Source organism: Gorilla gorilla, chromosome 3, assembly GCF_029281585.2.
Source record: "Gorilla gorilla gorilla isolate KB3781 chromosome 3, NHGRI_mGorGor1-v2.1_pri, whole genome shotgun sequence".
In the NCBI taxonomy this organism is placed as follows: Eukaryota; Metazoa; Chordata; class Mammalia; order Primates; family Hominidae; genus Gorilla; species Gorilla gorilla.
In genome coordinates, this window is record NC_073227.2 from 16,393,926 (window position 1) to 16,421,090 (window position 27,165).

General features: G+C 44.0%; 1 protein-coding gene across 1 annotated transcript; it reads left to right on the forward strand.

Annotated features, from left to right (window-relative positions):
• The first annotated feature begins 3,744 nt into the window (after positions 1–3,744).
• Positions 3,745–8,644, forward strand: CYTL1 (cytokine like 1). Its single transcript, XM_004038382.4, has 4 exons — positions 3,745–3,950; positions 6,046–6,090; positions 6,261–6,389; positions 7,996–8,644. The coding sequence occupies exons 1-4, from the start codon at positions 3,798–3,800 to the stop codon at positions 8,077–8,079; spliced, it is 411 nt and encodes a 136-aa protein (XP_004038430.1). The 5' UTR covers positions 3,745–3,797; the 3' UTR covers positions 8,080–8,644.
• The last annotated feature ends 18,521 nt before the right edge of the window (positions 8,645–27,165 follow it).

Sequence of the window (27,165 nt, forward strand, 5' to 3'; positions counted from 1 at the left end):
ACCACAAACCGAGGGACTCCAAGCATCACGAATTTATGATCTTACAATTCCGGGCTCAGAAGGGGTCTAACTGGGCCCCTTTTGGAGGCCCTAGGCAGGAATCTTTCTTTGCATTCTAGAGGCCTCCTGAATTCCTTGGCTTGTGGCCTCTTCTCCCATCTTCAAAGCCAGCAGCACAATATCTTACAATCTCCCTCACTCTCTGTCTTTCACAGAGACACACACACACACACACACACACACATGCCTTCATACCTACCCCACTTCCCCACTGCATTCGTCACCTCTCAGCTCTCACCTGCTAGGGAGCAGCTGCCAGTGATGGGTTAGGGGCTCCAGAAACCTAGGATTTCTGCCATCACACCACTCACCCAGAGTGTCAGCTGCCCTCATCAATCTCCTCCGAGAGGATAGCAGCTCTGTCATTCACTGTCTTTTCACCCATCTCAGGGCCTGGCACACAATAGACTCTCGATAAATAGATAGACATGCATCTGGCAAATGAAGAACCCATCCAAAGGCAATGGCCGATATCTACCTCAGAGATGTTCACCTGCTCGTCAACTCTGACTCTTCAGCTCTCCTGCATGATGGGGTCCGTGCCCGATGTAAGACATTAAGAAAACCAGAAGAGACCTTTTGGCGGTGACAAGGGCTTACCTGATTTGTGGGCAAATTCCTGCCTGGATTTTTAACATTCGGAGCAGCCAACTGCTGAAGGAGCCTAGAAGGGGGCAGAGAGAGAGCTGGTGGGAGGATGCAGGTGATTCGTGGTGAAGGAGACATTTGAGAACAGAACACACGTGCAGGGTTCCACCAGCCTGTATCCAGTGCAGCGTCTCATAGGGAGCCCCTGGTGGGGAGCCACGTCAGGCTGTCCTGCGTAGGTTTCTTAGTGGGCTTGTGCCTTAATCTCTGAGTAACACGAGTAGTCACCAAGTCCATTCAGCCACACCTTACTGGTCATCCACTCTACCTGGCTGCGTGCTGGGTGCCGAGAAACAGATGAGAAAGACCGTCTTTCTCTCCTGGAGAAGGGCATGGTCATTAAAGGAGACAGATGCCAGGAGGCAAGTCAATGTATCATGCATAGGATGCGGAGGAACCCTGGAGAGGGCCAGAAAGCAGACAGAATTCCCGGATGCACACTGGCATGCACTGGGCTCGGCATGCAAGCTTGTGTGTGTTGGGCTCGGCACAGGCTGTTCCTCCTTGTCTCCATCTGCCCTGGGAATCAGCACAAGGCACCCTCTCCTCTGGGGTTCTTCCCGTTCATCCCACTCCTGGCTTGGCAGAGTGAGAGGTGGCGATTCTCTTGCACCTGGCCCAGTGCACAACAGCCTCATTCCTTGTCTCCCCACTGACTGTGACTCCTCAGGGGCCCAGCATCCACCATGTCTCAGTTGGTACCAGTGACAGCTTATGGCTACAGCCACTTACTCATTCATTCTCATGCTCAATGGGAAGGCCTATAAGCCTCCTTGCAGCTCTGAGCTCAGCTGATTTACCCAAGAAGTCCCATGAATAACCGCACACGGTATTGCGGGTGGAACAAGGTCAAGTCTCCCAGCAGTATATTTATCTCACAAACGACTCCTGTTTTCCAGCACAGCAATGTCTCCTTGATCTAATGGTGCAGGACTTGTTTGGTCCATGGGCTTGTTTTTCTTCCCTGCTCTGAATTTAAGCCCATTCCATGAGCACATCCAGAAGCCCTGGAGCATTTTAAAGCAGACCTAGAGTCCCCAGCTGGGGCCAGCTATTCTGCCAGGGAGGCCCATGCCCCAGGCACTATCATGGAGGGAGTGTGGAGACTCCTTCACCCAGAAGAAAACACATCTGTGCCTCCACTTGCCACCTCCAAGCACACACAGTTCTGCCTGAAGGCCGCGGTCCCTATGTCATCTTGCTAAAGGTGTTTAGAGAACACATTCTCACCTACAAAACAGGAAGGCACAGCTTACAGTCCCTGCCCAGGGCTTTTACCACCAGAAACTAGATAAATAAAACACTGGGGCTGGAAGGAACCTCAGACATCGCCCAGCGTGATGCTATCCTGTTTACAGACAGGGAATGGAGGCCAGGTCGAGAAGGGATTTCTCCTGGCAAATACAGTGGGGACAAGCTGGAGCCGGGCTTCATCCCTGTGGTTGATCCTCAGTCCAGCCCTGTGTCCAGGATGCCATGCTCTGGTTCACCCATCCCTGTGGGCTGCATCTTTGGTTGTTTTGTTCTGGGAATGTGCAGCTTGCCCAGGATGCTCCCCTTTCCTCCCTTGTTGGAGGAAGCTTTGGAGGCAGGAAGGTCCAGACATAGCTCCAGGGCTCCACTGCTCTTCCCAGCTTCATATCCCCTGAGGCCCTCAGTTTCCTCGCCTGGGAAATGGGAATAACCCCATTCACTTCATTGGCTGGCTGTGAGGCTCATAGCATTCCCAATGGCAGCTGGCCTGGTGGCTGCTGGTATGTAAGTCATGTTCAGTGTTAAGGAAGAATCTTCTCCCTTTTGACAGTTCCTTCTTGCTTGTTGCCTGATCTTGGGCAGCCTGAGGACCCCAACTCATCTCTGCCTGCAAGAGTCCTGCTCCTCACCCATCCTGCCCTGTGGGGTTGAAGAATGGCAGGACGACAGGGCCTGAAGTCTCATCCCAACCCATGTGCCTCCAGCTTTGTGACCTCCAGCAAGTTGCTGGAACTCTTGAGCCTCAGTTTTCCCACCTGGAAAATGGGACTCTTTTCTGTGGCACCTACCTCACAGAGACACTTGCTGGATTTAACAGAGACAGTGCTATTAGCTCCGATCACTTGGAAACACACAATGGGCCTGGCATGAGGCTTGCTCAGTCATGCTGTATCCCGTTGATTCCTCACTATGGCCTTTTGAGTGAGCCACTCTCACCATCCTCATCTCACAGATAAGGAGATGGAGGAAACACTGAAGAAACTTGCCCAAAGTCAAAGCCAGAAGGCAGTGACCCTGCTTTGCACCCAGGGCATCTAAGTGGAGAGCCTAGACCTTTACCTCCCACTGTCTTGGGAAGTCAGCCCTGAGGGAGATGCACTTCTTGAAAACTAACCCTTCCTGAGGGTCTGCTTTCCCTCGGGGCCTGTGCTGGGAGCTTGAGGTAGAAGAGGGTGGGGGTACTCACACTCCCCACACATATGGCCGCTCAGTGAGCCCATCCTCTGGACCGAGAGACACACACGGCTTCTGAGAGGCTGGGGGCCCTGGCCCAAGGCTCACCTACCTGGTTAGCGATTGATGGACGAGGACACCGGTGGCCTGACCGCAGCTCTGCATCCCTGCTCCACTGCGGCTGCCTGGAGGGAGGGATGCTCAGTCACCCCCTGCTAGTCCCTTTCCCTCCTGGCACTATATCCATTTTGACAAACGGTGCCATCCAAACCCAGGCCTGACTGCCCACTCCTCTCCTCTGACCCTCCCCTCCTTCCATCTCTGTCCTCCTCTTATCCCCCACCCTTCTCCATCTGCTGTTCCTGCCTTTTCAGGAAAAGTCCCTGTGCAGAAAGAAATTTCTTGCTGAAAGTGTGGGGGAGGCAAAGCCACCCTCTGTCACCCCCTCCTCCAGGCAGCCCCTCCTCTTAACCTGGGGCTTTCGTGTCTGAGAGGATTCCTGTCCCGGCCCTGCCCGGTGGGCGTGCTGGCTTCCTCTCTGCCACCCTGGATGGACCGCAGCCTGCGCTGGCCCCACAGGAAGTGGAGGCGTGGAGCCGCCCTGGACCACCCCCAGCCTGCATAAAGGGGCGGGCGGCGAGGCTGCACCAGCGCCTGGCACCATGAGGACGCCTGGGCCTCTGCCCGTGCTGCTGCTGCTCCTGGCGGGAGCCCCCGCCGCGCGGCCCACTCCCCCGACCTGCTACTCCCGCATGCGGGCCCTGAGCCAGGAGATCACCCGCGACTTCCAGCTCCTGCAGGTCTCGGAGCCCTCGGTGAGTCGTCTGCCCGCTCAGGACAGGGGTGCATGGCAGACCCAGTTCTTAAACCCTTGCCTTTAGACGAAAAAAAAAAAAGAGAGAGAGAGAGAAAAGGATATTTTTCTTTTCTAGTAAATGTAAATCTCAAGAGTATTTGTGTTTTATTCATCTCCTTTTAAATATAATACCAATGGTTTGCTTTCTTCAAAACACCAGAAAAAGTAAAGACATCACAATTTTTGTAACTTACTAGCAAATATCAAAGGATCTGTTGTAAAATGTAAAAAAAAAAAAAAAAAAAAAGAAAAAAGAAAAAAAAAGCAGTGGGAGGATGGGGAGAAAAACAGCTCCCCATCAGAGTGAAGGAGGACGGAGGAATGAAGCTTGTGTATTCCTTTTGTTAGCCTAGTGAGGAGTGTGCCCTAAGAGATGGCTCGCAGAACTGGCCTCCGCCCCTCATCTGCTGAGGGACCCGGGCAAATTTCTCAGCCTCTGCCTCTCAGTTTTCTTGTCTGTAAAATGGGATGACAGTAGCACCCCTCCCTTTAAGTGGCTTTGACGATCAAAGGCAGGTATGAACACAGGCACGGCTCACAGAGCCAAGCCTACAGGAACAAGTACTCAACAGATGCCAGCTGATGTGAGCACGATCTTCAGAGGCAGACCTGGGGACTCAGAGAGGGGAAGTCCCGGGAGGGCTTTTGGGGACTAGAACCCAGGCCTCTGCCTGCTTCTCCGTCGAAACAAAATGCATTAAACTTCATTAAAAGCTTTTGTAAAGTTTAAAAGTGTCTTTTAATCACTTGCAAATGCTTCAAACAAAACATAATGTTTCTCAGATGTTGGGGTTTACAACAGCCTAGCTAACACCTTCTTGGTATTTTCTTTTTAAAAGTTAAATAACATGTATTTTTTCCCTAATTATAAAAGTATTGTACTTTGTAGAACAGTTGGAAAATAAAGTACAAAGAAGAAAAAAAATCTTGCTTGTAATTCTACCACCTAGAGGTAGCTGCTGCTGTAGCGTTGTGGAGGATCGTATTTCAGCTTTCTGTCTACATATAGCTATTCAAATACGTGTGTGTTGTGTGTGTGTGTGTGTGTGTGTGTGTAAACAAAATTTGGGTCAAATAGCACAAGCAGTTTTGCAACTTACTTTTTAATGACACTATCAAATAAGTTAATTTTTGTTTTAACATTTTGTTGTACAGTTTCACCACAATTTACCCACAAGTTTCTTGTTATCGAATATAGACAGCAATCATCTTTTAAAGGAATCTGATTTTAAAAGGTTTAAAAAGTTCAGAGGCTCTGAACCGCAGAGCAGGAAGAAAGTGGAAAGATTATGCATTCTAAATCTCTAATTTCACAACTGAGGACTGAAGGAAGGCACTTGCCCATGGTCACACGGGGATTACTGAGAGGGCAGAGCACGAGGGCTTTTGCCCTTCAGCCCTGCGCAAAAACGGAAGCCCAATATAGAAATATAAAAGTATGCAAATTTATGCACTTCGATATTACTATATTATACACTATATACAACTATATATTAGCTATAGAATGCCTATAGAACAATAGGTATAATTACATATATCTTATGTAAGTATATATAATGTCTATAATTACATGCAGTTATACAACTGTTATATAGCTAATATACTTATATAAGTTATTATATAAGTTACTATATAACTAACTTATACAACTGTTATATAACTAGTTATAGAACTGTTTTATAGATGTACATATATACTGTATATGTATACTTGTATTACTGTATTATATATCACTATTTCTATATTACAGTTATAGGACTGCTTTTATGTATATACGTGTATGTATATTTCTGAACGGGTATGCATATAAAACCGCTCCCTAATTCATAGCAAATTATATAAAAGTTGTATTCTAAAAGTCTAATTCTGGAAGCACAGTCGCCCATTTCTGGAGGAGTGTGATGTATGGCAGAAGAAAGTACTGTGCATGTCGTAGCATCAGGGAGGGCCACAGGGATCTGGGCTGGTCTGGCTGTTGGGAGGGCCACTAGGGAGACTTTTGTGACCAGGTATGCCCCTGTGGGCATCCCAGAACCCCTTATCCCTTTCCACAGGAGCCGTGTGTGAGATACCTGCCCAGGCTGTACCTGGACATACACGTAAGAGGGTTCTCCCTGGGGGAGGGAGGTCTTGGGCTGAGGGACTCAGGTCTGAACCTCTGCTGCTGGCTGTGTGGCACAGAGTCAGGGAGAGATCTTATGCAGCTCAGTCCCTGTTCCTCTTGCTACTGACTTCTCCCACAAGCCCCCTCCCCATTGCCCACTCCCAGAATTACTGTGTGCTGGACAAGCTGCGGGACTTTGTGGCCTCGCCCCCGTGTTGGAAAGTGGCCCAGGTGGATTCCTTGAAGGACAAAGCACGGAAGCTGTACACCATCATGAACTCGTTCTGCAGGAGAGTAAGTGGATGCCATTGAAAATCTATTTTCTACTTGCTATCAGCCAAGACTTTCTGAGCTTTTCAAAGAGGAGGGTTGGGAGGAGATAGTGACAAGGAAGAGGAGCAGAGATGTTTCGCAGATGCTTTCAGTTCACAAAGCCCTTTCTCAACCATGGTTGCCTTGTTGGGTGATGGGGTTCAGGACAAGGCCCTTTGTCTCCATGAGCTGCACACTGATGCAGGGGCTACACCCCAGGACCACACCCCAGCCACATAGATAGACTCTGCCAGGAGCCAAGTGAGGCAGGTTAGAGGAGACTCTGCAGGAGGAGGTTCAGGTGTGCTCTGATAAGAGGATTCTGGTAGGAGAGGGTAAAAGGACAGAAAATCAGCAATAGTTAAAATGTGGAAAGTAGAGGCATGTGATTGCAGGGCACAGACTTCAGCATCAGAGAGCCCTGAGCTTGGGTCTGTATCTCTCTGCTTCCCAAGTGGGAGTGCCTGTCTTAGTCTCTTTCTGCTGCTATAACATAACACCACAGACTGGGTCAGTTATTTTTTAAAAAAAGAAGTTTGTTTAGCTTATGGAGGAGGCTGGGGGGTAGTCTAAGAGCATGGTGCTGGCATCTGGTGAGGGCCTTCTTGCTGCATCATACCATGGCAGAGGTCATCACTCAGCAAGAGGGTAAGAGCCAGAGAGAGTTCACTTTTTTAACAAAGCCACCCCTGCAATAAGCAACCCTCTCCCAAGGTAGTGACGTTAATCCATTCATAAGAGCAGAGCCCTCATTAATCCATTCATTAAGTCAAAGCCTACATTAATTCACGTACAAAGGCAGAAGGATTAAGTTTCCAACACATAAACTTTTGGGACCACATTCAAATCACAGCAGTGTCCCTTCACTCCTCTGAGGCACAGTTTCCTCAGTCCTGAACTGAGGACATAGTAGTGCCCATCTCATGAGGTGGATAATAATAATTACACCCTTACCTTATGTGGGCACTGCAGTAACTCCCTTGATCCTAAGAAGCTTAGTAGGGTGACTAAACATGGAATTGCTAGCACCATGCCTAGCCCAGAATAAGCTCCTCTGGAAACTGTAGTAATTAGCTATTAAGTTATAATTTCTTGATCCTGTATGAAAGATGTGTTATGAATTTTCCCCCACACCCAGTTTCCTCCTCCTCCCTGCTCCCTTTGGTTTGTGGGGGAAGATAGGAAGCTGATACAATTATGATAACAGTGTGATGAGTAGTGGTATTGACTGAAGTGAGGTCATTCCAATGCCTGACCCAGGGTGCTGCTCAGCAACTAAGGTTCATTCATTTATTCCCTCCCTCACGCATTCATCTATCCATCTAGTCAATCAATGTATGTGTGAATTCCATAAAACATGAAATTTTATTGGAATGTGAAGTGAAAATTATGTGAAATGAAAATGAAATTTTATTGGAATGTGAAGCAAGAAGTGACTAGCCCTTTTTGTGGAGAGTAAGGCATGGGAAGTTTTTACAGAAAGGGGAACAACTGAATGGCCTTTGAGGATAACCAAGAGCCCTACAGTTGCATATGGACTCCGTGGACACCTTCAGTAACTTTCCTGCTCATTGCACATCTTTTTCAGGATTTGGTATTCCTGTTGGATGACTGCAATGCCTTGGAATACCCAATCCCAGTGACTACGGTCCTGCCAGATCGTCAGCGCTAAGGGAACTCAGACCAGAGAAAGAACCCAAGAGAACTGAAGTTATGTCAGCTACCCAGACTTAATGGGCCAGAGCCATGACCCTCACAGGTCTTGTGTTAGTTGTATCTGAAACTGTTATGTATCTCTCTACCTTCTGGAAAACAGGGCTGGTATTCCTACCCAGGAACCTCCTTTGAGCATAGAGTTAGCAACCATGCTTCTCATTCCCTTGACTCATGTCTTGCCAGGATGGTTAGATACACAGCATGTTGATTTGGTCACTAAAAAGAAGAAAAGGACTAGCAAGCTTCACTTTTATGAACAACTATTTTGAGAACATGCACAACAGTATGTTTTTATTGCTGGTTTAATGGAGTAATGGTACTTTTATTCCTTCTTGATAGAAACCTGCTTACATTTAACCAAGCTTCTATTATGCCTTTTTCTAACACAGACTTTCTTCACTGTCTTTCATTTAAAAAGAAATTAATGCTCTGAAGATATATATTTTATGTAGTGCTGACAGGACCCACTCTTTCATTGAAAGGTGATGAAAATCAAATAAAGAATCTCTTCACATGAGAAACACGTGTCCTGTTGTATCTGTCCAAGGTGGATGTCAGGGTTGTGTTTTTTTCACACTTCTCTTGAAAACTCCTGCTCTAAGCATGATGCAACTTTCTCCTTCTTTCAGTCAAGCTCAAGTGTCTCTGGGTCTGCTTCTGCTTCATCCACCTGCATGAATGTCTGCTCTTTAAGTGTTGGGGATGCTCTGATTTTTGTAGAGGACAGATGTTTCCTTTGGAGATATACGTTGGGAGCAGATTGCATCAACTCACAGGCAGTGCTTTGCTGCACTTGTCACAAATATCAACTATTGACTCCACACAGCAAACCCAGAGATGGGCATGGAAGGAGGATGAGGCTCATGTAGGTCAAGTAACTTGCCTGAGGCCACTGGCTGCTAAGTGGGGAAGCCTGGATCGAACCCAAGCCTGTGTAACTCCAAAGCCCATACTCTTCCCAGCGTGGCCACCCCGGCTCTCTGCAGGTGAAACATGCTTGTTAAATTAATTTATAAACCCAACAATAAAATCTCAGTTAAGAAACGGGATTGTTGAAAAAGTATCTCAAATGTTGATTTTGCTAAATTCCACATGTTGTATTGGAGTCTTTTGGCTTCTTTTCCTCTTTTCTCGACACATGGACCAGGATTTTCCTCCTTAATCCTAGATGCCTCTAACTTCTCAGATGATTTACGAGAAAGATTTATAAGTTTGTATTTTCTATTTAGAAGCACAAGTCCACAGAATTATTAGTTTCTGGGTCTGCCGTAACACGAGACCACAAACTATATGGCTTGAAAGAAGAGAAATGCATTGTCTCATAGTTCTGGAGGCTAGAAGTTCTGAAATCAAGGCATCATCGGGTACACACTCCCTCTGATGATTTTAGGACAGGATTCTTCCTCCTCTCTTCCTGGCTTCTGGCCATTGGTGGCAATCTTCACCATGTCTCAGCTTTTAGATGCATCCCTTCAGTTTCTGCCCCCATCAACATCTGGTGTTCTCCCTGTGTCTGTGTCTCTGTGTTCAAAATTGTTTCTTCTTATAAAAAGACTATTAAATTAGGAGCCACTCTCATCCAATATAATCCCATCTTAATCTGATAACATCTACAAGGACCCTATTTCCAAATGAGGTCATGTTAACAATACAGAGGGTTAAGACTCAACATATCTTTTTGGGAGACACAATTCAACCCACAACAATCACTTTTTCAATAAATAACCTTTTTGCAAAGGAAAATAATGCAACAGACTGACTCTTTTTTTAATCACCACCACCACCACCACCACCACCACCATCTACCACTTCCTGGCTGATACTGAATATGGCGGCATGGAACCCAGCACACAGCATTCCTTAGCCACCTATTCTTCACAAAGATGCTGCGGGATGGGGGCTATATGCCCTGATTTACAGTGGAGGAAACACAATGGGGTTCAAAGGTTAAGTGATTTCTCCAGACAGCTAATACGTGGTGGTGAAGGGATTCCAGACAAACAGGCAAGTGACACAGTCATTTCATAGCTCTGCTAACCCTTTGCTAGTTCCAGGCAGTAAAAGCAAACCAGTGAAGACAAGAACTAATTAAAGCATTTCAGACATTTATCTGTGGTTTTTTAAATTTTTTTTTTAAACTTTCAAGTTCAGGGGTACCTGTGCAGGTTTGTTATGCAGGCACACTCTTGTCATGGGGATTCGTAGTGCAGATTGTTTTGTCACCCAGGTATTAAGCCTAGTGTCTATTAGTTATTTTTCTGGATCCTCTCCCTCCTCCCACCCTCCACCCTCTAGTAGGCCCCTGTGTCTATTGCTCCCCGCTAAGTGTTTATGTGTTCTTATTATTTAGCTCCCACTTACAAATGAGAACACGCAATATTTGATTTTCTCTTCCCGCATAAGTTTGCTAAGGATAATGGCCTCCAGCTCCATCTGCATTCCTTCAAAGGACATTTATTTGTTTGTTCACTTCTTCAATATTTACCAAGTGCTTACTATGAACTCAACAAACACTGAGATGAAAAGTAAGGAATTTCCCTTTTTAGGTTACCAAGGGAGACAAATGCAAAATCTGAAAGAGAGCAGAGGAAGGCGCAAATAAGGGGCAGAAAGATTTCTTAGAGGATCTGCAGTTTGGGCAAGGACTCGCAATGTGACGGGGAGCTTGTTGAGCTGAAAAGGGGTGGAGGCAGAAGCTATAGCACCACCGCAGGCGTGGAGGCTTCCAGGGGAGGTGAATGGCATGGTTTGGATGCCATTGTGTGGTTAGGGAGGTTGAGAAGTGGAGCTGAAAATGTAGAGGGATCCAAATGTAAATGGCTTTGCTTGCGGTAAAGGCTACCAGGCAGCACATCCCTACCCCATCACTAGTTGCATGACCAGGGTCACGTAAAGAAGAATCCCTTTCTAAGCAGAAGGATTGGACATGGTTGGAGGCTGTCACTTCCTGAAGGGGCCTCCTTGATTTGGGTTACAACAGTAACAAAACAAGGACACTGCTCCTCCCTCTGTGTCCCAGCCCATTGCCACCACCCTGGACTCCTTCTTCAGCTTTCTGCACAGCCAGCTGGTTATCCCTGTTTCCTCTGTATCTCTTGACTTCTCCATTGGCTTTTTCTGACTCAGCCTTAGTTCAGAAGCTTCTCAGAACAAACACTGGGTTGTGTCTGTGCTCAGGACTCAATCTTCTGGTGGGTCTTACCCCAGCATTAGTTCTTGTCCCAAGTGAGGGTCTGCCAGTCACTGGTCCTTCTCCCCTAAGGCTTCCCCATCAGAAGCGGGACTTGCTTTTCATAGGCTTGTTAGTCATTAGGGCCTATGTTCTACTTCCTCAGCTGATTTGTCTCACCTCGTGAAACAAAGCACAGCCACGGAAGTGGTGAGTGCAGAGGTTTCGTCCAGCTCTGCCGCTTCTTAGCTATGTGTGGGTGCGCAATTTACTTAGCGCCTTTGTGCTTCGGTTTTCTCCTCTGAGAAATAAGGATGACAATAATACAAATGTCATAGGCTTATTTGGGAGATAACATGAATTGACACATTTCAAGCACTTATAGGATCTGATGGAAATAAGAGCTCTAATCAGCTCTAATTACCATCAAAGCCAACGCAGTAGTTGCTGAAGAGTCCAGGGTTACTTTTGGATGACAGTACCTGCAGTACAAAAGTCCATGCACTCCCTTTTCCAAGACAAGAGCACAGTTGAACATAAACCCTTGTTCCAGCCTCCCACCTGGACAACAGCAACAGGTCCCTCCTGTACGTCCTCATGTCTTCCTCCCTCCCTCCAAATCCACCCTCCACCCACAAGCCAGAGCAGTCTTCCTATGGTGCAAATCTGCTTCCAATATTCCTCTGCCTCATGCCCACCAGCTGCTCCTGTAAAGACTCACCTCATCTGGCCTTGGCCTTCCCTGATCTCACCCACTGCTATTTTCCCCCTACACCCACACACATGCCCACTTCTCACAACAGAGCATTTTCTGAATGTAGCATTACCTCCATGTCTAAGCACGTGCCGGGCTGCCTTCCCACCTCCCACACCCTTGGAAACCCCTATGGTCTTTCAACTGCTTAAGTGTAACTTGTACCCTGAAACTTTTGCAGAATCCCCGATAGAAGGAACAACTCTTTTCTGGACTACCTTTCTCTCTTGTACTTATTTCATCCTTGTATGTTCATCATACTCATCATCAAACCTGCCCCAGCTGATTGCTTCCTCCTCCTTGACGTACTTTTCTCACTTTGCGTCCAGGGCGCCACCTCTCTGAGTCTTCCCACTCTACTGGCTACTTCTTCTCCACCTCTGCTGCTAGGTCCTCTCTTCCCATGACCTCTCGGCATTGGAGTGATCCAAGCTCGGCCCTCACTCCCTTCCTTTCCTCTGCGTGCTCTTTACTCTCTTTGGGATCTCATGCTTCGTGGCTTTAGAGACCATCTTTGTGCTTGTACCAAAAAGCATGGTGTTAAATTTGACTCCTTTCTTTCTCCCATAACCTACTTCCAAGGCATCAGAAATCCTGCTCTCTCTAATGTCTAAATAACCCAGAATGTGACAAATTCTTAGCATTTCCCCCGCTGCCCACCTGATCCAAGTTCACTCGAATTTGTTTCCCCAGATTACTGCAGTGGCTACCTAGAGGGTCTCTCTGCTTCCATCCTTGCCCTGACACAGCTTATCCTCAGCACAGTGGTCAAGGTGAGCCATTAAAATGGAAGGCAGATCATGTCCTTTGACTGCTGAAATCAGCATTGCACCTTCACACCCAGGGGCAATTTAAACCAACTGAGAATTATTAGGCAAAAATCCTCAACATTTAAGCCTGGTTGATTTGCAAGAGTGCTAAAAATGCAAAATCCCCTTCTGCATTTGCAGAATGTTCAGTTCTGTAGATTGTCAGATCAAGAACACACAGGATAGAGGAAAGGACTGTCCTGACATCGATTAAGGGTTAGAGGACAGAAGATTAAAAAAAATAGAGTATAAATATGTGGAAAATTGTCAAGTCAGCAGAGTCATAACTTAGATTATGTTTCTTCATGATGAAGGCAACCCAGGCATTATTTGGGCACTCGATATGCATTTCTAAAATGTTTGCAATCAAATTCCTGAAATGCAAGTCTACTTATTTTTTCAATAATTTCCTGGCTGCTGCACAAAGACATGGAAACTTGCTCCAGAGTCATTGCTTCTCAATTCATTTGATTCCAGTCCCACTTCTGCTGCCTCAATCCAGCTCAAGGCATTCCTAAGTCAGAACATGGGCTCAAGATTTGTCACTTCCTCAGCATTGGGCATCCTTCCTCTGGCCTGGGCAGTTATACATATTCTGAGTTTAGAAATTATTCTTCTCTGGAGAGGAAGGGTCTGAAGTTAGAATGAGTGGATTAGGACAGTTTGTCTCTATCTTTAGATTTAAAAGTGAAGTTTCAAGTAAATATCATTTTATAGCTACAAACATGCTTAAAAATTCAAAATCTGACAATATCAAGTGTTGATGAGGACCTAAGGCAACCAGGACATGACATACTGCTAGTAATATGGCTACATGGAAAAACAATTTATTGTTACCTAGAAAATTTAGAAATGTGCATATCCTATACCCCAGCAAGTTTTAACCCTAAAATGTACCCTAGATGAATTATTTTACTTATGGACCAGCAAATATGTCTAAGGATGCTCATGGCAGAATGTTTATAATAGCAAATGATGGGAAATAACCCAAATGCCCATCAATGATACAGCAGATATATAAATTGTTGTAGAGTCATAAAATGATAATGATAATTAATACACTATAATGACATGTAATGATATGGCTGAATCTCAGGTACATAAAGTGAGGAAGAAAATGTAAGCAGCAGAAGAAGACATACACAATGTAGAGAACAAATACAGGAAAAGCATAAAATATATATTTTGGGGCTAGAAATATGTGGGTTAAAACTTTAAAGAAGTTAAAGAGAGTGATTAAAACAAATTTGAGGACGGAATCCACCTGAGGAGCAGAGGAAGAGGATGGGATAGAGGAGAACAGTAATTTTAAAGAAGGACTTTAAAATTAATAGCAATACTTTATTCTTAAGCAGAGTAGTAGGTACACAATGGGTCACTGTTTTACCATTCATATATATACATGCACATTTATACATTTATTTAATTATTTAGTCAAAATTTTATAATAAAAATGAATGGTATTCCCATAAAATATTAAAAACTAATTGGAAAATTCAATTTTAAAACTAATCTTATTTATAATAGCAGAAAAAAATATAAGGTACCTAGCAATAAATGTAAGAAAATATGTATACAAACTTTATAGAGAAAATTATGAAACCCTTTGTTAAAGGACATTAAAAATGTCCTCTATAACTAAAGTGATGGTCATGTTTATGAATCTCAAATTAACATAAATTCTGTGTATCCAGTGGACATCCCAACAGGATGGATCTTGATGTACTCTAAAATTTATAGACAAATGTAAAAGATCAATAAGTTTTGAAAAGACAAATGGGAGGGAGAGGAACTTCCCTATAAGGTACCATGATTCCTTATAAAGTTATACAAATTAATCAAATGGGGTATTGATGAAAAGATAATAAATAACCAGTGAAACAGAAGAGAGATCCCAGAAACAGACCCAGAGAAATTCGGTAAATTTCTGAGAATATAAGACCGGTCACAGGGAATGTAATAGACAATACAATAAACGGTGTTACGACAATAGGCTATCCACTTCAAAAATAATTATATATCTCTTCCTCACACAATAAACAAAAATAAATTTGAGAATGATGACAGAGTTAACAACTAAAACAATATTATCATATAACACACAAGACAATACCTTTGTGTATTTGTGTATTCCTTATGAAAACATCCTTAAACAAGACACAAACAGTGCACCCACGAAAGAAAAACACTGAGAAGATGGTATAGAAAGACAGTATAAAAACATTTGAAGGACACAATAGGCAAAGCTAAGAAAAAAAAAGCAGAAATTAGAAAGATAATGTGTTAATTCACAACTATATTTATCCAAATTGCCTACAAATCAATAAGGAAGAGAGAGAAAAATGGGCAGGATACAGACTGCCCCATCTAGAAGAATAAATTGTATGGCTGTTTAAATATATGAAAAGATGTTGAGTCTTTCTAGTAACCAGAGAAAGACATATTAAAACCATGTGATAAAATTTTACACCCATCAAATAGGGAGAAAAAAAATACAGTCTGATAATACCAACTGTTAGTGCAGATGAGAAAAACAGAAACACTCATAAGCTGCTTTTGAAATAGTTAATTGATACAAATTGTTTTTTAAATTCTATTTTTTTGGTCGATGAATAAAAATTGTATATATTTATGGTGTACTACATGTTTTGGAATATGTGTACATTGCAGAATGACTAAATCAGACTAATTAACATATCCATTATCTAATACAGTTATTTTTTGTGGTAAAAAACATGCAAAATCCACTCTTTTCACAGTTTTCAAGTATACAATACAATAGATCTCCTGTCTAAATGAAATTTTGTATCTTTGGATCAATGTCTATGCAGCCCCCCACACCAACCTCTGGTCCCACCATTCTACTCTATTTCTATGAGATCAACGTTTTCAGCGCCCACGTTAGAGTGAGATCACGTGGCATTTGTCTTTCTGTGTCTGGCTTATTTCTCTTGGCATCACATCCCTGAAGTTCATCCCTCCTGTCACAAATGACAGGATTTTCCCCCTTTTTGGCTGAATAGTATTCCATTGTGTACATATATTACATTTTTAAATTTTTTTTTTTTTTTGCAGTTGCAAGATTTAATAGAGTGAATACAGAGCTCCCATACAAAGGTAGGGGACCCAAAGAGGGTAGCGGTTGCCGGCTCGAATACCTGGGTTTATATCCCGATCCTTGTCCCTCCCACTGTGCTCTCAAGTGATAGATGGTTGGCTATTTCTTTACCTCCTGTTTTTGTCTAATTAGCATTTTAGTGAGCTCTCTTTACTACCTGATTGGTCGGGTGTGAGCTAAGTTGCAAGCCACGTGTTTAAAGGTGGATGCGGTCACCTTCCCAGCTAGGCTTAGGGATTCTTAGTCGGCCTAGGAAATGCAGCTAGTCCTGTCTCTCAGTCCCCCCTCTCACCAGGAAAACCCAAGTGCTGTTGGGGAGGTTGGCTATCGACCAATATATTACATTTTTTTATCCTTTCCTCTGTTGATGGAGAACTTAGGCTGATTCTGTAACTCAGCTGTTGTGAATAGTGCCGCAGTGAACATCGGAGTGCAGACATCTCTTTGACATACTGATTTTATTTCTTTGAAATCAAATCAAAAACTAATAATCAGAAGTGGGATTGTTGAATTATATGGTAGTTTCATTTTTTATATCTCTACTCTTGTGATATGGCATGTATCTGTGTTCCTGCCAAAATCTCATGTGGAATTGTAATCCCCACTGTTGGAAGTGGGGCCTGGTGGGATGTGATTGGATCATGGGGGTGGTTTCTCATGAATGGTTTAGCACCCCCTCCCTTGGTATTGTCCTCGTCATAGATAGTGAGAGAGTTCTCATAGACCGGGCTGTTTAAAAGTATGTAGCAGCTCCTTCCCTTTCTCTCTTGCTCCTACTCCGGCCACGTGATGTGTATCCTTCTTCTTCGCCTTCTACCGTGATTTTAAATTTCCTTAAGTCTCCCCAGAAGCCGAGTAGATGCCAGCATCACGCTTCCTGTACAGCCTGTGGAACCGTAAGCCAACTAAACCTCTTTTCTTTATAAATTATCCAGTCTCAGGTATTTCTTTATATGCAATGCAAGAATGGACTAATACGACTTATCTTTCATCTTTTTGATAAAAGCCATTCTTACGAGTGTGAGGTGATATTTCATTGTGGTTTTAATTTGCATTCTCTGATGATTAGCCATGCTGGGCACTTCATAAACCTGTTGGTCCTTTGTGTGTCTTCTTTCGAGAAATCACAATTCATTGCCCATTTTTTAATGAGGTTATCTGTTTTCTTGCTGTTGAGTTGTTTGGGTATCTTATATATTTTGGACACTAACCTTTTATCAGCTATATGGTTTGCAAGTATTTTCTCCCATTCTGCAGGGTGTCTGTTCACTCCTGATGGTTTCCTGTGGTGTGCAGAAGCTTTTGCATTTGATGCCATCCCATTTGTCTATTTTTGCTTTCATTACCTGTGCTTTTTGGGTAATATTCAAGATATTGCCAAGACCAACGTCATGGAGATTTTCCCTATGTTTTCTTCCAGTTGTTTTACAGGTTCAGGTCCTGATATAATTTTTTTTGATGAACAGTTTCATGATAGTTGGAAAAGCTACTTCATTTCTGGGGATATGTCTTAGACAAACTCTCACAAGCAGAAGGGAACAAGGATGTTCATCCTAGTATTGGCGATAATGGGAATAGAAAAGAAACATCCTAGAAGTCTATCCCAAAAAATGAATAAATTTTGATATATTCACCTGTGAAATATCACACAGCAGTTAAAATGAATCAGATGCCCAAGATTCAATTTGCATTGATCTTAAAAACCTTTGCCTAATAAGAAAACTGGTTGCAAAAGTATATGTCCATTGGGTGAATGGACTGGAAACACATGACATACGTGAGACTAGTTGCTTCTGCAGAGAAGGGAGGAGGGGATGGTGCTGGGAGGGAAATGTGGAGGATTTCAACTTCATCAGGAACTTTGATCTTTTTAAATTAGTGTCTATGACAAAATGTTCACATGTACTGGATCTGAGTGGTGGGCGCACGTGCTTGTTTATGGTTCTCTGACTTTTTTCAATGTTTCAATTATTCCAGAATTTAAAATGTTAAAATAACAATTCTATCCATTGGAATCACTGAGATAAACTTTCAATTAATGGCATAATCATTCAATTATTTCCTTTTTGTTTTTTCTGTTTGTTTTTTTTTAACATAAAGTACCACATCTTCCTACAAAGAGCATAGCTGAACTTCAACGTCATTTAAAACAAAACCAGAGACAGCCTTTGGAGTAGAGTGATATTCAAAGAGGTTCAGTAATTTGCTGAGGCCAGATCAGCCATAAAAGTGGTAGAATTCTGTCTCCAGACCCTGAGCTCCAGCTCTTTCCACGTGTGGAGGGATTCCCTGATGAGACCCTTTGGGGGGCTTTTCAGGACTGACATGTGCCTTTAGGAGTTTGAGGGGCAGGCCTGGAGCTTAGACAATTGCTCACGAGGCTCAGAGAGGTAGAGAGACCAGCCTGGAGCCACACAGCTGCTCAGCTGTAGAACCTCAAAAGCGCGAGTCCCCTCCCCTGACCCGCAACCCCCATCCCTCCTCAAGGTGTGCTGGGATAGTCAATGGCCTCCCAGGCCCACCCCTCCCCTGCTGGCCATCCACTCACCGAAAGCAGGGGTCTTGGGCTAATCTACCAGAAAGTACCAGAAGAAGCTGTGGGAGTGAGAGACCTTCTCCTCACCTCCTGAGGGAAGAACATTCCCTGCCATCCTCACAGCGCCTCATCAACCAGAGCAGATGCGAGTCCCATCCTGGCATCCTACCTGCTCCCTGAGGAAAGGAGAAAAAAATAAAGGTTGAAGCATCCCAGGCCTTGAAATCGTTCTCTAGGCATCCCTGCGGGTTTGTCTGTCCCTTCTGACCCCTGGCTCTTTATCCTTTGCTGTTGGGTGTGGATTTTCACTCTGTGTTCCCTTTGTGTTCATGTCTTCAGCCACTTGTGAGAATTCCCTTCCCCAGCCATGGACTCAATGGGCTGTTCCCACCAGACAAGTCCGCCCTCCCCTCCCTCCATCCTTCCTCTTTCCTCCCCTCTCCATGCACAAGTCTGTAATTCTGGACCAACCCTCTGAGTTCCACCCCTGTGTATCCATGGGGTCTCCAAGGCTCTGCCTCTTACACTTTCCAAACCCCCAGCACCTGACCCCCCATTCTTCCCTCCCAAACCATCTCTCCTCCGCTCAGCTGCACATGGAAAGGTCTGCAATCATTCCGCAAGTTCACACCTTCAAGCAGCGTATTTTACTTTTTTAAGTGTTCTTTTGATTAAAAGTGGGAAAACAATGAAGGAACCGTTTACTGTAAAATTAGTCAAATACAGCAATTCCTCTTCTGAAGGCATAATATCATGGCTAAGACACTTATCTAGCAAAGAAAATTAATTTGTATGCACAGTTTTGACGCTGGAGAATTTATCTGGGGCCATAGTACCCTGGTGACAAATTGAAAACCTGTTCTGAGGAGGATCAGTGCAGAGGGTTACGGGCCACCAGGGAGAGGACACCCTCCACTCCTGTTGGCCTGCTGAGGTGAGACCCCGGCCAGCATGGCCTCGTCTCACTCCCCGGCCCTCCGTGGCTGTGGTGTCGTCAGCCTCTTATCAGTGTTGCAGACCACCTGAAATCGCTGATAAGCCTCTCACATCTGGCCTGGCCTCTCTTGCACTGCAGCCTGGCTTGGGAGGGGGAGCCCAGATGTCATAAAGCCACACTTGTTGTCTGAGTAACTTCTGTAAAATGGATTTATAGCTTCTGCTTATCTCTGGCCACAGGTGGTGCTTCCTCCAAGGAGACTGGGCCCGAGGAATAAGTTTCCCCTTCAGAGCGGGGATGCATTAGAGGAAGGAGCCGCCGCCCCTCCCCAGTCCAGCCGCAGACCTGTGGGCCACCCCCATCTTCACTGCACCTCTATTTTTTCTCTAATGCTCTGCAGTTTACAGAACATGGACAGACATGGTGGCTGATGTTACACCTTGTGTTTCAAAATGCAAAATGAATGAAAGATGTGTTCAGAACACAGTGGATATCTCCCATCCTAAAGATTACAATGAAATGGGATTTTTAGACAGTGATGTGGCTCACCTGAAGGCACAGGTGTCTGGCAGAAGCAGGCTTTGGACCACTTCCTCTAGTTTGAACACAAGTCTCTTCCCACCAAGCGCCTTGGCCTCTCAGCTATGGAATAACCCTACTCCCTCCTGCCTCCATGTTTTCTTTTCTTTTCTTCTTTTGAGACAGAGTCTCGCTCTGTTGCCCAGACTGGAGTGCAGTGGCACAATCTTGGCTCTCTGCAACCTCTGCCTCCTGAGTTCAAGCAATTCTCATGCCTCCACCTCCCGAATAGCTGGATTACAGGTGCATGCCACCATACCCGGCTAATTTTTGTGTTTTTAGAGAGATAGGGTTTTGCTATGTTGGCCAGGGTGGTCTCGAACTCCTGGCCTCAAGCAATCTGCGTGCCTCAGCCTCCCAAAGTGTTGGGATTATAGATGTGAGCCAACACGCCTGGCCCTGCCTCCATGTTTTCAAAGACTGTTTTACAAAGTTCTCTTGTGTCCTGTGTTTTGGGAGTGAGATGGTTAACTGCTACTCCTAGGTGGGTGGGTGGCAGGAGCAGCAGGCAGAGGGGAGCTGGGGATACTTCATGGGGTTCCACAGGAGGCATCCAGCTGCATGGAGTGAGGATTGTTTTGACCCTGAAGTCTTCCAACCTACTGGCTGCTTCTTGGTCAAAAAACAAAAAACAAAAACAAAAACAAAAACAAAAAATAGGACAAACCCATTGACTGTATCACATAGGAGACAGTGGTATCAAAAAGTGGGCACACGTCAGGCCTCACAAAGTGGAGCAAAGGCCTGCGGTGGGCCTGGCGAAAGGACGCAGCCGTTCTGTAGAGAGCAGTGTGGAAAGCAGTCTTCCTTGGTTGGATGAACCATGAGCACAGAACTCCCCACAGTTACCAACAAGGTGCCTGATGCAGGAAGACTTCCTGGAGGGGAGGACAGACGAGGACACCCTGGATTGCCAGACAAATAAAAGAGGGGCAGGAAGGGCATAGTAGATGGATGGTGTGGCTGTGTGAGCCAGCCCAAGGGCTATCACATGGCTTAGTGCCAGGCACAAGACAGCATCCAGACTAAGAAGATGCACTCCTTGCTAAGGAGACTGGGAGGTTTGGACTGGGTGGAATTCACCCCAGCATGACAAAGCGGCTGTGGCCAGACTGCTTCTTTAGATTCTTCCTCACTGGGCAGGGCATCTCTGAAAGAAAGGCAGCAGCCCCAGTCAGGGGCTTATAGATAAAACCCCCATCTCCCTGGGACAGAGCGCCTGGGGGGATGGGTAGCTGCAGACCCAGCTTCAGCAGACTTAATCTTTCCTGTCTGCTGGCTCTGAATAGAGCAGCTGATCCTGCCAACGGGGATTCTCCCAGTGCAGCGCCCCAGCTCTGCTAAGGTCAGATTGCCTCCCGCCTCTCAAGAGGGTCCCTGACCCCGTGCCTCCTAACTTGGAGACACCTCCCAGCAGGGGTTGACAGACACCTCATACAGGAGAGCTCCAGCTGGCATCAGGCTGGTGCCCCTCTGGGACGAAGCTTCCAGAGGAAGGAGCAGGCAGCAATCTTTGTGGTTTTGCAGCTGCCACTGGTGATATCCAGGTGAACAGGGTCTGGAGTGGACCTCCAGCAAACTACAGCAGACCTGCAGAAGAGGGACCTGACCATTAGAAGAAAAACTAACAAAAGAAAGCAGCAACAACAACATTAACAAAAAAGATTCACACATAAAAACCCCATCCAAAGTTCATCAACCTCCAAGATCAAAGGTAGATAAATCCACGATGAGGAAAAACCAGTGCAAAAAAGCTGAAAATTCCAAAAGCCAGAATGCCTCTTCTCCTCCAAATGATCACAACTCCTCTCCAGCAAGGGCGCAAAACTGGACAGAGAAAGAGATTGATGAATTGACAGAAGTAGACTTCTGAAGGTGGGTAATAATGAACTCCTCTGAGCTAAAGGAGCATGTTCTAACCCAATGCAAAGGAGCTAAGAACCTTGATAAAATGTTACAGGAACTGCTAACTAGAATAACCAGATGACCTGATGGAGCCGAGAAAACTCAGCATGAGAGCTTCTTGAAGCATACACAAGTATCAATAGCTGAATCAATCAAGCAGAAGAAAGGATATCAGAGATTGAAGACCACCTTGCTGAAATAAGGCATGAAGACAAGATTAGAGAAAAAGAGAATGAACAGGAACAAGCAAAGCCTCCAAGAAATATGTGACTGTGTGAAAAGACCAAACCTACGATTGACTGGTGTACCTAACAGTGATGGGGAGAATGGAACCAAGTTGGAAAACACACTTCAGGATATTATCCAGGAGAACACCCCCAACCTAGCAAAGCAGGCCAACATTCAAATTCAGGAAATACAGAGAACACTACTAACATAATCCATGAGAGGATCAACCCCAAGACACGTACTCATCAGATTCTCCAAGGTTGAAATGGAGGCAAAAATGTTAAGGGCAGCCAGAGAGAAAGGTCAGGTCACCTACAAAGTGAAGCTCATCAGACTAGCAGTGGATCTCTGTGAAGAAACCCTACAAGCCAGAAGAGAGTGGGGGCCAATATTCAACAATCTTAAAGAGTTTTCAACCCAGAATTTCATATCCAGCCAAACTAAGCTTCATAAGCAAAGGAAAAATAAAATCCTTTACAGACAAGCAAATGCTGATGCATTTTGTCACCACCAGCCCTGCCTTGCAAGAGATCCTGAAGGAAGTACTAAATATGGAAAGGAAATACCAGTACCAGCCACTGCAAAAACACATCAAAATATAAAGACCAACGACACTGTGAAGAAACTGCATCAACTAATGTGCAAAATAACCAGCTAGCATCATGATGACAGGATCAAATTCACACATAGAAATATTAACCTTAAATGTAAATGGGCTAACTGCCCCAGTTAAAAGACACAGACTGGCAAATTGAATAAAGAGTTGAGACTCATGGGTGTGCTGTATTTGGGAGACCTATCACACATGCAAAGACACACATAGGCTCAAAATAAAGGAATGGGGGAATATTTACCAAGCAAATGGGAAACAAAAAGAGCAGGAGTTGCAATCCCAGTCTCTGATAAAAGAGGCTTTAAACCAACAAAGATCAAAAATGACAAAGGGCATTACATAATGGTAAAGGGATCAATGCAACAAGAGAAGAGCTAACTATCCTAAATATACATGCACCAAATACAGGAGCACACAGATTCATAAAACAAGTTATTTGAAACCTACAAAGAGACTTAGGCTCTTACACAATAATAGTGGGGGACTTTAACACCCCACTGTCAATATTAGACACATCAATGAGACAGAAAATTAACAAGGATATTCAGGACTTGAACTCAGCTCTGGATCAAGTGGACCTAATAGACATCTCCAGAATTTTGCACCCTAAATCAGCAGCATATACATTCTCAGCACCATGTAGTACTTATTCTAAATTGACCAAATACTTGGAAGTAACACTCCTCAACAAATGCAAAAGAATGAAAATCATAACAAACAGTTTCTCAGATCACAGTCCAATCACATTAGAACTCAGGATTAAGAAACTCACTCAAAACTGCACAACTCATGGAAATTGAACAACCTGCTCCTGAATTACACTTGGGTAAGTAATGGAATTAAGGCAGAAATAAATAAGTTCTTTGAAACCAATGAGAACAAAGAGACAATGTATCAGAATCTCTGGGACACAGCTAACACAGTGTTAAGAGGGAAATTTATAGAATTAATGCCCATGTCAGAAAACTGGAAAGATCTGAAATCGACACCCTAACATCACAATTAAAATAACTAGAGAAGCAACAGCAAACAAATTCAAAAGCTAGCAGAAGACAAGAAATAACTAAGATCAGAGCAGAACTGGAGGAGACAGAGACACAAAAAGCCCTTCAAAAAATCAATGAATCCAGGAACTGTTTTTTTTTAATTAACAAAATAGACTGGTAGCTAGACTAATAAAGAAATAGAGAGAGAAGAATCATATAGACACAATAAAAATGATAAAGGGGATATCACCACTGATCCCACAGAAATACAAACTACCACCAGAGAATACTATAAACACCTCTACACAGATAAACTAGAAAATATAGAAGAAATGGATAAATTTCTGGACACATACACCCTCCCAAGACTAAACCAGGAAGAAGTTGAATCCGCGAATAGACCAATAACAAGTTCTGAAACTGAGGCAGTAATTAATAGCCTACCAACCAAACAAAGCCCAGAACCAGATGGATTCACAGCCAAATTCTACCAGAGGTACAAAGAGGAGCTGGTACCATTCCTTCTGAAACTATTCCAAACAATTGAAAAAGAGGGACTCCTCCCTAACTCATTTTATGAGGCCAGCATCATCCTGATACCAAAACTGGGGAGAGACACAACAAAAAAAGAAAACTTCAGGCCAATATCGCTGATGAAAATCGATGCAAAAATCCTCAATAAAATACTGGCAAACCAAATCCAGCAGTACATCAAAAAGCTTATCCACTACAATCAAGTCGGCTTCATCCCTGGGATGCAAGGCTGGTTCAACATATGCAAATCAATAAGCGTAATCCATCAGATAAACAGAACCAATGACAAAAACCACATGATTATCTCAGCAGATGCAGAAAAGGCCTTCAATAAAATTCAACACTCCTTCATTTTAAACACTCTCAATATACTAGGCATTGATGGAGCATACCTCAAAATAATAAGAGCTATTTATGACAAACCCATAGCCAATATCATACTGAATAGGCCAAAGCTGGAAGCATTCCCTTTGAAAACTGGCGTAAGCATGCCTTCTCTCACCACTCCTGTTCAACATAGTATTGGAAGTTCTGGCCAGGGCAATCAGGCAAGACAAAGAAATAAAGCGTATTCAAATAGGAAGAGGGGAAGTCAAATCGTTTCTGTTTGCAGATGGCATGATTCTGTATTTAGAAAACCCCATTGTCTCTGCCCCAAAACTGCTTAAGCTGATAAGCAACTTCAGCAAAGTCTCAGGATACAAAATCAACGTGCAAAAATCACAAGCATTCCTATATACCAATAATAGACAAACAGAGAGCCAAATCATGAGTGAACTCCCATTCACAATTGCTACAAAGAGAATAAAATATCTAGGAATACAACTTACAAGGAATGTGAAGGACCTCTTCAAGGAAAACTACAAACCACTGCTCAAGGAAATGAGAGGACGCAAACAAATGGAAAAAAAATTCCATGCTTGTGGATAGGAAGAATCAATATAATGAAAATGGCCATACTGCCCAAAGTAACTTATAGATTCAATGCTATTCCCATCAAGCTATTGACTTTCTTCACAGAATTAGAAAAAACTACTTTAAATTTCATATGGAACCCAAAAAGAGCCCATATAGCCAAGACAATCCTAAGCAAAAAGAACAAAGCTGGAGGCATCACACGACCTGACTTCAAACTATACTACAAGGCTACAGTAACCAAAGCAGCATGGTATTGGTACCAAAACAGTCATATAGACGAATGAAACAGAATAGATACCTCAGAAATAACACCTCACACCTACAAGCATCTGATCTTCAACAAACCTGACTAAAACAAGCAATGGGGAAAGGATTCCCTATTTAATAAATGGTGCTGGGAAAACTGGCTAGCCATATGCAGAAAACTGAAACTGGACACCTTCCTTACACTCCATACAAAAATTAACTTGAGATGGGTTAAGGACTTAAATGTAAAACTAAAAAGCATAAAAGCCTTGAAGAAAACCTAGGCAATACCATTTAGGACATAGACATCGGCAAAGACTTCATGACTAAAACACCAAAAGCAATTGCAACAAAAGCCAAAATTGACAAATGGGATCTAATTAAACTAAAGAGCTTCTGGACAGCAACAGAAACTAGCATCATAGGGAAGAGGCAACCTGCAGAATGGGAGAAAAAGTTTGCAATCTACCCATCTGACAAAGGTCTAATATCCAGAGTCTACAAGGAACTTAAACAAATTCACAAGAAAAAAAAAAATTCAAAATGTGGGCAAAGGATATGAGCAGGCGCTTCTCAAAAGAAGACATTTATGTGACCAAGAAAAATATGAAGAAAAGCTCATCATCACTGAGAAATGCAAGTCAAAACCACAATGAGATACCATCTCAAGCCAGTCAGAACGGCGATTATTAAAAAGTCAGGAAACAATAGATGCTGTTGAGGCTGTGGAGAAATAAGAACACTTTTACACTGCTTGTGGGAGTGTAAACTAGTTCAACCACTGTGGAAGACAGTGTGGCGATTCCTCAAGGATCTAGAACAAGAAATACCATTTGGCCCGGCAATCCCATTACTTGATATATACCCAAAGGATTATAAATCATTCTACTATAAAGACACATGCACACGTATGTTTATTGCAGTACTATTTTCAATAGTGAAGACTTGGAACCAACCCAAATGCCCATCAATAATAGACTGGATAAAGAAAATGTGGCACATATACACCATGAAATACTAGGCAGACATAAAAAAGAATGAGATCATGTCCTTTGCAGGGACATGGATGAAGCTGGAAGCCGTCATCCTCAGCAAACTAACACTGGAACAGAAAACCGAACACCACATGTTCTCACTCATAAGTGGGAGTTGAACAATGAGAACACATGGACACAGGGAGGGGAACATCGCACACTGGGGCCTGGGGCCCGTCAGGGGGTGGGGAGCAAGGGGAGGGAGAGCATTAGGACAAATAGCTAATGCATACAGGGCTTAAAACCTAGGTGACAGGCTGACAGGTGCAGCAAACCACCATGGCACATGTATACCTGTGTAAAAAACCTGCACATGTTGCACATGTCCCTCGGACCTTAAAGTAAAATAAAATAAAATAAAATAAAATAAAATAAACAAACAAAAAATTCCGGAAGACTGGGTTTAAATTGAACCAGAAGTCTGGGTTTAAATCCTGACGCTGACTCCTCGAAGCATCTCTTGGCTTCAGTTTCCACATCTGTAAAATGGGGTTAATAATAATACCTACTGAATAGAGTTGTGTGAAGAGCCATGTAAGTTATTTCGTGGAGAACATTTGGAGAAGAGGCTGGCACACACCAATGGTTCACCACCGATGGTAGCAACTGTCCTCAGGAGGGTGCCCCCAGGAAGCAGGGAGGCAAGGCTGGCGGCAGACAGATTAAGGAGCCTGAA

What these genes read in the sequence shown, in the direction of transcription:
- CYTL1 (XM_004038382.4), top strand. Translation starts at nt 3,798, where the DNA reads ATGAGGACGCCTGGGCCTCTGCCCGTGCTGCTGCTGCTCCTGGCGGGA. An exon ending in TGCAGGTCTCGGAGCCCTCG is followed by an intron (nt 3,951 to 6,045) that starts GTGAGTCGTCTG and finishes CCCTTTCCACAG; the next exon opens with GAGCCGTGTGTGAGATACCT. An exon ending in GGCTGTACCTGGACATACAC is followed by an intron (nt 6,091 to 6,260) that starts GTAAGAGGGTTC and finishes GCCCACTCCCAG; the next exon opens with AATTACTGTGTGCTGGACAA.